This window comes from Camelus bactrianus, chromosome 23, assembly GCF_048773025.1.
Source record: "Camelus bactrianus isolate YW-2024 breed Bactrian camel chromosome 23, ASM4877302v1, whole genome shotgun sequence".
NCBI classification, from domain to species: domain Eukaryota; kingdom Metazoa; phylum Chordata; class Mammalia; order Artiodactyla; family Camelidae; genus Camelus; species Camelus bactrianus.
In genome coordinates, this window is record NC_133561.1 from 20,467,921 (window position 1) to 20,480,726 (window position 12,806).

At 39.8% G+C, this 12,806-nt stretch overlaps 1 protein-coding gene across 12 annotated transcripts in view; it reads right to left on the minus strand.

The window, feature by feature from the left end:
* SDCCAG8 (SHH signaling and ciliogenesis regulator SDCCAG8) overlaps positions 1–12,806 on the minus strand; it is a 185,805-nt gene that overhangs the window by 44,102 nt on the left and 128,897 nt on the right. For 7 of the 12 annotated variants that reach the window (XM_074351768.1, XM_074351759.1, XM_074351758.1 and 4 more), the window contains one exon: positions 5,931–6,018. The exons of 4 other annotated variants lie outside the window; for them this stretch is intronic. In XM_074351768.1, coding sequence (XP_074207869.1) covers positions 5,931–6,018 — 88 coding nt within the window. Of the gene's footprint in view, positions 1–3,864; positions 3,892–5,930; positions 6,019–12,806 lie in introns of those variants that run through there. One more of the 12 variants, XM_074351763.1, reaches the window with a different exon arrangement.

Genomic DNA, 12,806 nt, shown 5'->3' on the forward strand with positions numbered 1-12,806 from the left:
GGCCAAAGAGAATTATTATTATACTTATTACACTGTTTTTTTTTATTGAAGTGTAGTTGTGTTAGTTTCTGGTGTATAGCATAATGATTCAGTTACACATATATACATTCTTTTTCCTATTTTCATTATAAGTTATTAGAAATTATTGAATATAGTTCCCCGTGCTATACAGTAGAACCCTGTTGTTTATCTATTTTACATATAATAGTTAATATCTGCAAATCCCAAACTCCTAATTCATCCCCCTCCCTTTTTCCTTTTGGTAACCATAAGTTTGTTTTCAATGTCTATACGTCTGTTTCTGTTTTGTACATAAGTTCATTTGTGTCATTTTTAAAGGTTCTACATGTAAGTGATATCATATAGTATTTTTCTTTCTCTTTCTGGCTTACTTCACTTAGTATGACGATCTCCAGGTCCATCCATGTTGCTGCAAATGGCATTATTTCATTCTTTTTAAATGGCTGAACTATACACACACACACACACACACACACACACACATATACACACACACATATACACACATATCACAACTTCTTTATCCAATCATCTGTCAATGGGCATTTAGGTTGCTTTAGGTCTTGGCTATTGTAAATAGTGCTGCTATGAACATTGGAGTACACATATCTTTTCAAATTAGAGTTTTTTCCAGATATGTGCCCAGGAGTGGGATCATACGGTAACTCTATTTTTAGTTTTTAAAGGAATCTCCATACTGTTTTCCACAGTGGCTGCACAAAATTACATTCTCACTATATTGTATTGTCTAAAGGACTCTTGTCCCTAGCACCAAGGACAGTAAACGGTAAGTGTACTACAGGGAGCAGAGTTCAGCACAGCTGGAAGGTGAAGCAGAGCTAAACGATGGCAGGGTTAGGGGCTGAAAAGTCAGCTACAATCTCTCTTCTGATACAATTCTGGACTCTTGTTTCTTGGGATTTAAAATATCTTATTGTGAAAACTATAAATCTAGTTTGAATAGTCATAGAAATAAGGGATGTGCAAATTTAAAAATAAAAATGTACACTTACTTTAGGGAAAATTTAAACCAAATGAAGACATGATCAACAAATGTCATGTTAAAATCATTTGCTTCTAAGGCATTCTATAGATTCATTCCTAGAAATATCAAAACTGTCACTGGAATTTAGAGCAAAGACACAGGTACTAACAGGGGCAAAAATTATTTGATTCCTCCCTTTTACTCATTTCTCATATCCCATCAACTGCTAGCCAATTTTACCTCCTAAATGTTTCTCCAGTCCGGCCCCTCCTCCTTCCTTTCTCAGGCTGGGTTTGTGTCTCTCCTAGGGATCTTAGGCTCCTATGCGCATGTCTCTACTGAAGCCTTAACCACATGAGGCTCATGGGGCTAGAGTGAGGGCTTTCCGTCTCTTTCTCCAGAGAACAAGAGATCAGTGATTGTTTAATTTACCTCTATCTCTCCATGGCCTGCAGTTCCTACCATGTGATAGGTATTCAATCTTTTGTGCGTTTGTTTTTGTGTGTGTGTGTTTGTTTTTGTTTTAGATGGACTAAACCATACTTGTAGCTTTTCAAAAGGGTTGAAAATTGAGAATAAGCCAGGTGAGTTCAAATCCTAATGGATCGGTGGAAGGAAATGAGGACACAAATGGAATCAGCATATATTAATCCTAACCATTAGCTAACAGCTTTTAAATTAAAACAATTTCCGCTCCTAGATAATTATTCATTAATTCAGCACAGTTCTATACACTGGGACTTCAGTGATTGATAGCTCATGGTTCACACTGAAGACATCACAGTATAATAAGAAAGACATAAAATGCCATGAATACAGTGCTCTAAGTGCTAGAAAATAGAAACATTTACTATAAGAAATAAGACAGAGTGACTAACTGCCTAGAATTAAGGAATGTTGGCCTCTAGGGAGAGCTCAAATTTTATGTTGGTCCCAGCCCCACCCATGCCCCAAGCCCTGAAAATAGTTCTCATGGGAGACATGTGGAGATCAGCTCCAAACATTTCTCAGCCTTTCCTTGGGGTCATTCAGTCTCCATTTTGAATTGGGGGGTATCTAGACCCCCAAGATGGGAGTATGGACCTGAGGGAAAGGAGGCTGTCTGGGCTGCCTCATTTACAGTCATTTAGGCCTCCTTGTTCTGGGTAAAAAGCCAAAAGGAGTCCAGGACTCTATGACTCAGCCAGGCCTAGCAGGACATAATCTTGTAGGTGAACACAGTGGCATAATTCAAAACAAGAAATATGAAATGCACCACTAACACTCTGTTCTAAGGGCCATGTGAAAAAACTGGAGCACTTCCAGATATAGGTCACAAAAATGATTATTTAAGAGTAGGAGAGAGATAGAAATTAAGCATATTTGATTTGAGCAAGAAATGATCATTTCTTTCCAAGATCAACTTCCAAGGGCTATTCCACCTGGCCATGTGAAAAAAGAAAAATGTTTCCTATCCTTAACTCTATATTATCTCCTTCCCTTCCCTTATGACACAGAAATCACTAGCATTATGCAAAATGCCAAATTTAGCTGATCAAAAAAAAATTGCCACAGAAGTTGCTTCGTAACAATCATTCTTTAACATATTAAGCCACTGGGGAAACCAAAAGCTTGGAAAACGTATAACTCATTCCAAATGACTGTCATAAAATTTGTAAAGTCAAAGTCATTTATGTAACTGCTAACAACCTTAACAAGCAGCTCCATTAAACATGACCTACAAACCTTGCAAAATAAGGACCAACTAATAACACAATGAGTAGTTAAATGGCCTAAATAGAGTGAGGGAGCCATTCTAGTTTTAATGAGATCAAAGCATATTTAATAGTTTTAATTAATATTTATTGAGTCATCACTAGCTGTACATCATTATACAATAAAAATTTAGATTTACATTACTTAATGATAGTAATTAGACACACATATACTGAACAGTTTTTCTAAATGTGAGGATGTAGATAAGAGGTTCTACATTTTTTTTTCAAGTTGTACATACACATCAAACTCTGCCTTTGTCTCATTTTTTTCCCTTCTACAATTTTAGGAGACTGAAAAAGATGAGTTAGATGAAAAAATGAAAAAAGTCATTGAGTGAGTGCCTTCTTAGTGCCTGGCACTGGGCTACATGCTAGAGAAACAGTGATAACTAGGATATGGTTCCTGTTGTTAAGGAATTCATTCTAGTGAATCAGACATTCAAAGAATAATTATGATGCCCTGTGCACTTGATCAAAGTGCTGTTTGAACAAAGTGTTGAGTAATGCATAAAGTGGGGTTAAGGAAGGCTTTGCTGAAGAGATGACAGCTGACCTGGCTCTTGAGAAACAAGAGGGCTCTAGGTAGACAAAGGAAAGGTATTTCAGGCTTTGGGAAGCACAGGCAAGAGCATTTGGACTGTGAATCCTCAAAGACAAGGGTTAAGTCTTATGCCACTTTTTAATCCCTAAGCTCACCCCAAGTCCGTGCTGGCACTCAGTAAATATCTGAAGGGTGTATGTACAAACAGGGAGTGAACAAATTAATAATTGGACGAACACACATCTTCTTTCTACATATAGCATTCACAAATTATTCCAGATCCCCAAGAAGAAGGAAAAACATAACAACAACAAAAATCCCTTTTGAGAGCCCGTGAACTGAGAAAAAAGTAGATGTTACTTTCCTTGCACATCATAGCCAGACAGAGATAACCGAGACTTCCAGGAACTATTCCTCTCTAACTCCATTACTCGGCATCGTCTCGGTAGCCTGGAGTAGCCACACCTCAACTCTCACCTGTAGGTAACAGAACCCCCTTGTTTGGCAGCGTGGGTGTGTGCAACAGCCAGGCACAGCTCTTCCCGCCTGTGAGTTAGAAAGCGCGGACTTGGTGTTCATGCTACACACTAGAGTATGAAGGAAAAAGATGAAAATAAAAACCATGTGCGGAATAGGAGGGGTAAGGAATGAAAGGTGATCAGAGTCATGAAGAAGCTATGAAGGTCCTCCATGAAGTGCCACAGTGGGCCGTTTCCACCCTTAGATTAATGATATGTCTCCAACAGTCACCCTACAGGGCAGTGTGTAGCGCTTCGTGCTACACCCTCACACCGTTAGCCATAAAGTTTTACAGTTTCACAAATATCTTAATTTATATTATTATTTTAATTAAAGCCAACTTAAACTTTAAAAATGACAAATAGTTTCCAAGACTTATCAAGGCTTTTAATGTAATAATGTGCATTTTGACTTTCCAAAGAGAGACAGCCTGTGCAATATATCCCAGACTAAAACATCCTGCATTCCTTTTTTCAAAGACCATTTTGTAGGACTGATTGTCCACAGAATACATATGGAAAAATGCTGCCCCACCTCGTGGGGCCACAACAAATGTAGCCAGGGAGTGAAGAGGCAGTGATACAGCACATTTGTTTGTTTGTTTGTTTTGTGAAGCAGCTGTGTGCTATAAATACCATGACCTAATTAAGAAAGGAAAATGGAATGGATGCTCAAACCAAAAAATAAAAAATAAACAGAAGGAGAAGTGGAAGGATTATATTTATAACCCAATTTACAGGGAGGGTAGTTGTTCATTACTTGTTGCTCTGTTCATTCATTATTTAGAAATGAGATTTACTGCCTTCAAAGTACCCAGACATGGGTTCTTGACCCAAGGATTTACTGAAAACCCATTTTTGAAACCACTGGTATTTTCAGCAGTGCCATCTGATAAAAAGCAATTTTCCTGGACTCTATACAAGAAGTAGACCAGCTGCCTAAAGAAAGCAGGGCTGCATCCCTGAGAATCACCAGCTGCGAGGCAGGTCACTTGAAAATAAGTAGGTGTGGGGTGACTCCCTAGGCTGAGCTGTAGCAGCCGCTGCTTCTACCGCCAGCAGCTGTGGAAAGTTTGCTTGGTTTAAGAATGCTCCATTGGCAGGTCTTCTGGGTGGTGTGAGTCTGGCCTAAGACCCAGGGGCAGAGAAAGCAAAAAGGGAACTACGAAAGTTCCCTTCCTTCTGCCTCCACGTCGGTTGCCTCCTCCCTGGTGCACGGAGAAGGCAGTGCAGGCTCTTCAGCTAGTTTGTGGACATCTTCGCTTGTCTGACTCTAGCAGCTCCTTCCAAAGTGCAGCAGGAATTGTCAGAATGGAAGGCCCTTACCCTGATCACCAAGTGAACTGACACTTTCTTCTCTCTAATAAATGTCTCGAATGATGTCCAAGGCACACTCAGTACTCACGGCCACTGGCTGCTACTCTCCAGTGTGACTGGACACTTCTGCTCTCGCCAGCTGTATTGTATTTCTCAAAGTCAGTTATATTTCTTTGCAAGCCTCTTTATGCTGCTTACGTATGCATAACTCAATGTTTAGTGAACTCAGAAATACGATTGTTAAAAAAAGAGTTTGCTGATTCTATGAAAACAATGTAGGATGATTTAGAAAGAATCAACAAAGCTGAGTTGAAAAAGAGTCTGTCAAAGTAGGTGTGCATGAAAGAAAAGTAAAAGACGTGGTGGGAGGGCCAGAGGGTCATTAAGATGGCACGTCCTGAATGGAGGTTGCTCCCCAAGAGTCTTTATGTCCTCAGTTGTTTCAGAGAAACCGAAATTGGGTGCACCCGAAGAGGCACTTTGGGTACGGTTTATTCAGCAAAAATGACGTGGCGCTCCAAGTCAGGTGAGCCGTGCACGAGGGAAATGTCTTGGCCTGACGTGTATCACTTGCCCTGATTTCCCGACCTTTCAACTAACCAGTCCACTTCCGGTCTCAAGCTTCCTGGAGAAGCCAGTTTCTGCTAAACATCTATTTATCTGCGCTTAATATTTTCCTTTTGATTATTAGTACTAGCTCACCTCCCTACTTCTGGGAACATACAAACTACTGAGGAAGACAGTAGAAAACACTAGAGCAGAAATTAGAAAACACAGATTCTAGTCCGTACCTGAGCCTCAGTCTTAGAAGTCACCTTATCTCTTTGGCCCTCAGTTTCCTCATCTATGAAGTCTTCATGTTGGGGGTGGAGATGGAGGCTGAGAAGATGGAAAGAGAAGGAGTTGCACTAGATGACTTTCCAGTTCTCCTGATTCTTCAAGATGCCATTTTAGGCAATTCAGCTCATAACACAGATAGAATTCCTTAAAACAACTGTTAATCTTTTTATTTGGAATATGAAATATAGATATTCAGAAAATATATACAAATTTATTGCTAATGTTAAGAATAAGTAAGTAAATTTACTTGAGAAAAGTAATATTATTTAGGAATTTTAATTACAAAGACAATACGAAGTTTTATATGTATATACATATGTATGTGTATATATATATAAAATGATTAAAATAAGATCTAAGTTGTTAACCTACAATTGATAATTGATATCCCTTTAAGTTGAGAATGGGAAAAAAGTCTCTAAGATGTTACACCTCAAATGTACATGCTTTCTGTAATAAAAAAACTTTTGGAAGAATCTATTCTTATTAATTTATATTTCTAAAGTGGATCATAAAGCTACAGTTCTGGGAATAGCATGTAATACAAAATTGTTCATATAATTTCCAGTATCAATTTTAATTTTACAAATACAAAACTACAATTACTGATTGGAGAAAATAAACTACTGAAAGAAACAAATGTTGCCTCCTTTAAATTCTTTAGTTCTACAACAGAACTAAAATGAAGAACTAAGCTCAAGACTCTATTTAAATCACAGCTGAGTTTCTTTAACAGCAATGAGGCTGGTAAAAAAAAATGTGCTTCTAGAGAAAAAGAAAATTATTAGAAAGCACTGGCTAACATACTGTTTTGGTATTTCTTTCATTTTAATTAGAATGATGCTGGATGACTCCTATGACACAAAAATAATACAAATTAGACTCACATACAAAGACAAAAGATTTCAATCCTAAGTACACATCATCTTTTCAAATAACCATGTGCCATTTGTGAGTGGGAAAAGTAACTGTAACACTCAGTTTATACGCTCCCTTGGAGTCTGCATCAATTTCAAGTTTTCTCTTATGATTCAGCTATTCCTGGAGTCTGAAAACATTGTATTAAATATTAATGTGTTATCCACACAAATGGCAAATATTGAAAATAGGAACATAAATAAAAAATAATAAAAATAGTAAGTCTACTAATACTGAAGAGGAAGGAAGGCAGGAGGGGGAGGAGAGCACATGAAAGGGAGAGAGATTTTAAACATCCGGTTTCTATTCTGGACCGTTTATAGAAACAGACAGACACAGCAAGCGGAAGCCAAATATATTCTCGGGCTCTGACAGGATTTGTTTTCTAGCTTGTCATTATTTTTACGATGTTCTTCCTAATAATATTTCTCCAGTGTTCTAGATTTCCTGACCGACGAGACCAGTCTCGTGAATTGCTCACAAGTGAGAGCTGCGGAGGATCTGGGCACACTGGTGTGGTCTGGCTGCCTCGAGAGCCTCCTCGCTGGGGGTTTGAAGCTTTCCCAGGAACTCTTTGGCACAAAGGCACACAACCATGGCAACTTCACCCCCATCCTATGCATCCTTCCCAATTTTCTTTGAATGATTTTCTTAGGATCTAACAAACAATCCCTGGCAAAGTAATAGGTACTTGGTCTATTGAAAAAAGGTAAAGATATATCCATTTCATTACTGCTGGCAAAGAGGCAACAGACTCACTCAACATGCATCCTCTTTGTTTGTTCTTTTTATGAGAGTGATTCCATGTCAAATCGTCCACAAGTACCTACCTTATTCGACCTCAACCCTTTCAATCTAAATGCAATTGAAAGTCACAGTGCCTATTAAACATGCAGTGATAGGCACACACTTGTCCCTCCAACAAAATAAAACACAATAGAATTCCTCTACACCAAAGATAATGAGGGAACTATTTTGAAAATATGAAAGATTTGTTTATGCAGACTATAAAAACATCCCTTTGCATCAAAATAAGTGTCCCTCTTTATCTCACACAGATTATTTTCTATAGAATTTAAATTGTACGTGAAATTATAATTGTGCCTTGTTTAATGTAAATTGATTGTCTCAATTATCGGGAAAGCATTTGAATTTTAATGGACTACTTTGCTGGAGATGTGCCAAGCAAATCAGCAAAAACTCTAATAGCTCTTAACTGTGGAGGTACGCAGCCAAACATTTATATAAATCAGGGAGTACTGTGTGCTCTCAAGAACTGATCCTAAGTGGCCCAGAACAGTTCATAAGCTCTTCTCCATGAAGAAGAAATTAGCTGTTGACTTTCAATGTTGGAAGATTCTGTGACAATTAGGCTGTAATTTGGTTTTTCTCTCTCTAAACAAATGGTAAGATCCACTATTAGTAGAAAGGATTTTTGTGGCTTTTTTTTTTTCAAATGTTCTTTCTACAGATTAGTTTATTGATGAAAATCAGGGTTTTATCCTGAAGGCACAACGACAGAGAATCTAGCAGCAACTGTGTTACCAGGCACTGACTGACACACTTGAACGTGACCCTTGGACGTCTGAGGGAAGGCCACTGCAGGAAAGTGGCTGCAGACACATCGCAGCAGCACATCTGAGTTACAGCCCGACACTTCTCCTTATATAAATCCAGTGTCTCCAAAGTCAAGCAAACATCCTCGTACATACAATCACAGGCAAGAGCAGACCTCAGCTGCTTTGCTGCCCAGATGGTTGCAACATTTTTATAGTTAAAATATAACCAGTGACGTTGGAGGTACAGATATGCATCTGCCTGGAACTGCCAGCCTTGTGAGATCTTTTTTCACACCCTCCGCCTCAAGAAGCACTGTTAATAGGTATAAAAATCACCTCTGGGTATAACATGATAAACTACTTACTACATAGCCAAATTTAAACCTCAGCTATAAACCATCATGAATTTACTTTAACTGATACCTATTTGAGATATTTTAGGAATTGAAAATACAAGGTTTTAATCATTTCAATTTTGAAATGATTTTGCAGTATTAATCTAGACATACATGCAGATGTTCAGTACAGAGTATGAACTAAGATTTGAGCCAGTGAATAAAGACTTCTGTTCATCAAACCTTCCTGAATGAACTTTTATGATGCTAAAGAATCAAGCTGAATATAAGGTATTTCTTTCTATAACAAAGTTCGGAAAGGGCAATAAATTATGACCAACTACAATTTTGATTGATTTCTTCCTAAGTGCTGATCTGGCTTGGGTAACACCCCTCAGTGTTAAGATGCTTCAATATCTATGAGTCCTAAAAATTTTTTTTTTTTAAAGAACCCAGAGTTTCCTGGCAACTAGATGTTTGATTAAAATCCATAATTAGTAAGTTTCAGATTTTGGATAATAAAGCCTAAGGTGAATTCTAATAAAATGCCACACCCAACCAAAGTCTACCATTTCATTGTGTCAGGGTGTGAAATCTGGCCACAAGTGGGTGTCTAGAAATAAAAAGCCAAAGCAAAGCAACAGAACCATGAAAACAGAGAGGAAGAGTCCATAAAAGTAAGGGGCAGTACCAGACAAAGAAGATGAAGAAACAGCAGATAAGCACCACCAGCTGGTTAGAAGGCAACTCAGCTTGAACTCCATGTTTGGCACCTTAATACCCACCCCTTTCCTGTCCCCACATCTGCAGGGGCCTGGTTGAGCTTCCTTCACTTAGTGGCCAGAGTCAGCAGTGCATCAGCTGGATGGATGTCTACTTTCTTTTAATGACACTTGCCTAGCATATAAACATTAGAATTTGCATCAAGGGGAAAAGAGTGATTCAAATGCCATGTTAGTGCTGCTTTTCTATATTTCTGCAAAATGCCTTTAAAATATCTGCTCTTTAAAAAGCTAACTATTTTCCATAGGTGATTAGGAGAAAATGGCTCTGCCCCTGTTCTCTCTCTCTCTCTCTCACACACACACACACACACACACACACACACACACACACACAGATTCCATGAGTACTAGCCATTTTAAAAACCAATTAGTTTATAGAAAACAAAAGCCCAGAAAATATCCCACTAAATCATCAAGATAATACTACAAAACCAAATATTCTTTTTAATTTCCATCACCAGCAATCCACATGTTACACGTGGCAAAACCAATGAAACTGCTTCCCCCCGATTCATGAAATGTTTAACTAAACAAAGAAAACACTTTTAAAAGGACTAAAGATATTGCTCTCCTGATGTAATCACTTCAGAAGTTATTTTGTTCAAAATTATCAAAGAAATGTCAAAAACAACATGAAATCCCACTAAGGAGTTAATTCATTATGTTCGACTGATTCTAGATGTCAGTCTTCTGTGCAACATGAAAGAGCTAAAAGAGCACAAAACAGAACGCAGCCATCAGGGCTGCGCACACAGCCTCAGTCCCAAGCACCTGCCGCCGGGGCTGGGAACCTGGTGGCTCTTCCCTGAGCTGACGGGCAGCAGACTCTGTCGGGCAACCTGACTGCCCCTTCAGAGTCAGGTGAAAAGGGTCTTCCTCGGAACTCCACAAAAGCAGTCTAAAACTGAGTCTCTTCTGAGAGAAAAGTAAGGTTTCTGCCGTCTACCTACCAGTGGAGATTATTTCGTTTCAAAGGAGGACCTGCTATGTTCGTTTCTATTTTTGTTTAGTACATTTTTAAATTTAATGATGATATACTATTAAGTTTGAATTGTAAAATAAGATCCAAGAACTTATGATTACATTTGACAAAAATATCTATTGTTTCCTACATGCCAAGAAGATTCTCGCTCATTTCGGCCTCAGAACGACTCTAGCAAGGCAGATCGCTTTCCCTCCTTCTGCAGGTGGGGAGGCTGAGTCCCCATGAAGCGCAGTGACTTGCCCAGGGTCCGCCGCCTGTGCAGTGCTGGGGCAGGGATTAGAACCCAGGCCGGAAGCACCGAAACTGCATGTCTGTAACTGCTGGGCACCATACGCTCTATTGGTAATTCACAGAATCTTTTAAAAGCTCATTTAGTCTCGCTGTACCCTGGAGAGGTGTCGAAGGCCCATGAGCCTGAAGGGGCTCTAAGCAGAGGCTTTGACTTGTAGATGCCACACTGTCACTCACAAGTCAGAATGGGGAAATCAGCTAGGGAGCTTTGTGGCCCGGGACTCTGGAGGCCCGGAGTCCAGGGCCAGCTCAGGTGCTGGCTCCCCAGGGACCCTTGGAGGGGCGCTGCCGCGTACTGAGAAAGCACAGGCCCCAGCACCAGACAACCGTGTGTTCCTAGGCTGGCGAGGTGACATAGGAGCTAAGTGACCGTGGGTAAGACACATAGCCTCTCGGAGCCTCACTTCCCCTCTCCAAAACCCAGGAGACAAGAATATTATCTCAACAGAACTGATCTGATGCCTCCATTACCCAACACCTCTGTGCTGCAGATTCTTTAATGACAAAACTGCAGTGCTGTCTTAGAGATCACAGAGTTCCATCTTCCTAACAAACACTGATTCCACAATGCTGCGACCATAGACAGCTAATTATAATCCTGCACTGTATTTATGTAGTGCTTATGCTTTTCCAAACATTTTCACACCTATGATCTGATTTGATCCTCATTACCAATCTGCATGGTATTCAACCCTCTTTTTACAGATGAGGAAGTTGAGGCCGAGAGTTTATTTGGCTTTGTGCAAGATTGTATGTTGGCAGATGACATGGTTGGCCCACAAACTCTGAGCTTTCGTTTTTTATCCAGGGTTCTTTCCTTATAATTCGCTATGTTTCCATAAAAGACATGATACCTGCTTGCAATGAGCTTATAGTACAAATGGAGAAAGATAAAGAACATGAAAAAGTAGAAATAAACATGAATTGCCCTGAGATCCTCGATTAAACGGAGTAGCAGTCTCTGGCTTGTGTGTCGGCAGCTTGTACTGAGGGGACCTCTTACACATCCAAAGAGAATGCAGCGCCCAGGCTCGCTTGGAGCCCAGAAGCCAAGGTAGAGATTCCATGAGAAGAATGAAGAAGAGAAAACAAGAGACATTTAACCAAGACACAGTCGCAGGAATGCTCGCAACCAGTGGATGGTAACCAATAGCTCTGGAAGGGAAGAGAAGTGAAGTGAAGCACATAATGAAGTTTTTCTCAAGGGCGGCCTCAAGGTTGACATAATTCAATGTTATTATCCATGACAGGTATAGCAGATTCCCTCGGTGCCATCCTCTCCTGGGCCCTCAATCCCATGCCGCTGCTACTGAGTTCACTGATTTCACATGACCCTCTTGATTCTGCCACCTGAGGCTCACGGCACACACCTTGAGATTCAGGCTCTCCCTGCCACTTAGAGTACAATGATGTGCCAATTTCTAGAATTTAGGATTTGGCTTCTGAAGCAGCTGCTAAAAGAACTGGTAAATGTAATCTGAACTTCAGGGGAATTGTCTCCCAGGAGGAAAAATTTGGATCCACAGGATACATGAGATGGAAGCTGAGCAAATAAATTCCACCGTCTTTCCTCCCTCCAGTGAGCTATTTGGAGGCACAGTTTCTCTGTACAGCCTGTCCAGAAACAGCCTGTGTGGCTGTGTCTCTGTGGCTTATCGTGAAGCAGTCACCAGTAATGGTATCACATTGTCTTACTTTATTTTCCATTCCTCCATGCCTCACCTTCCTTTCCCTCACTCTCACTGCCCTGGGACTGCAGCTACAGTAAACATCAGCATTTAATCCCTGCTCAAGTTCCCAGACAGTAAAGGTGAAGGAACTGGGCAAAATCTTCATCTTCACCCAGTTAGTTAATTTTCAAGGGTTATTTTAGGGTTATAACCCTACATGGTAGCATTTTTCAGATAAACAAAGTGAGGAAGTAAGGAAGATTAAATTTAAGATTTAAAGAATT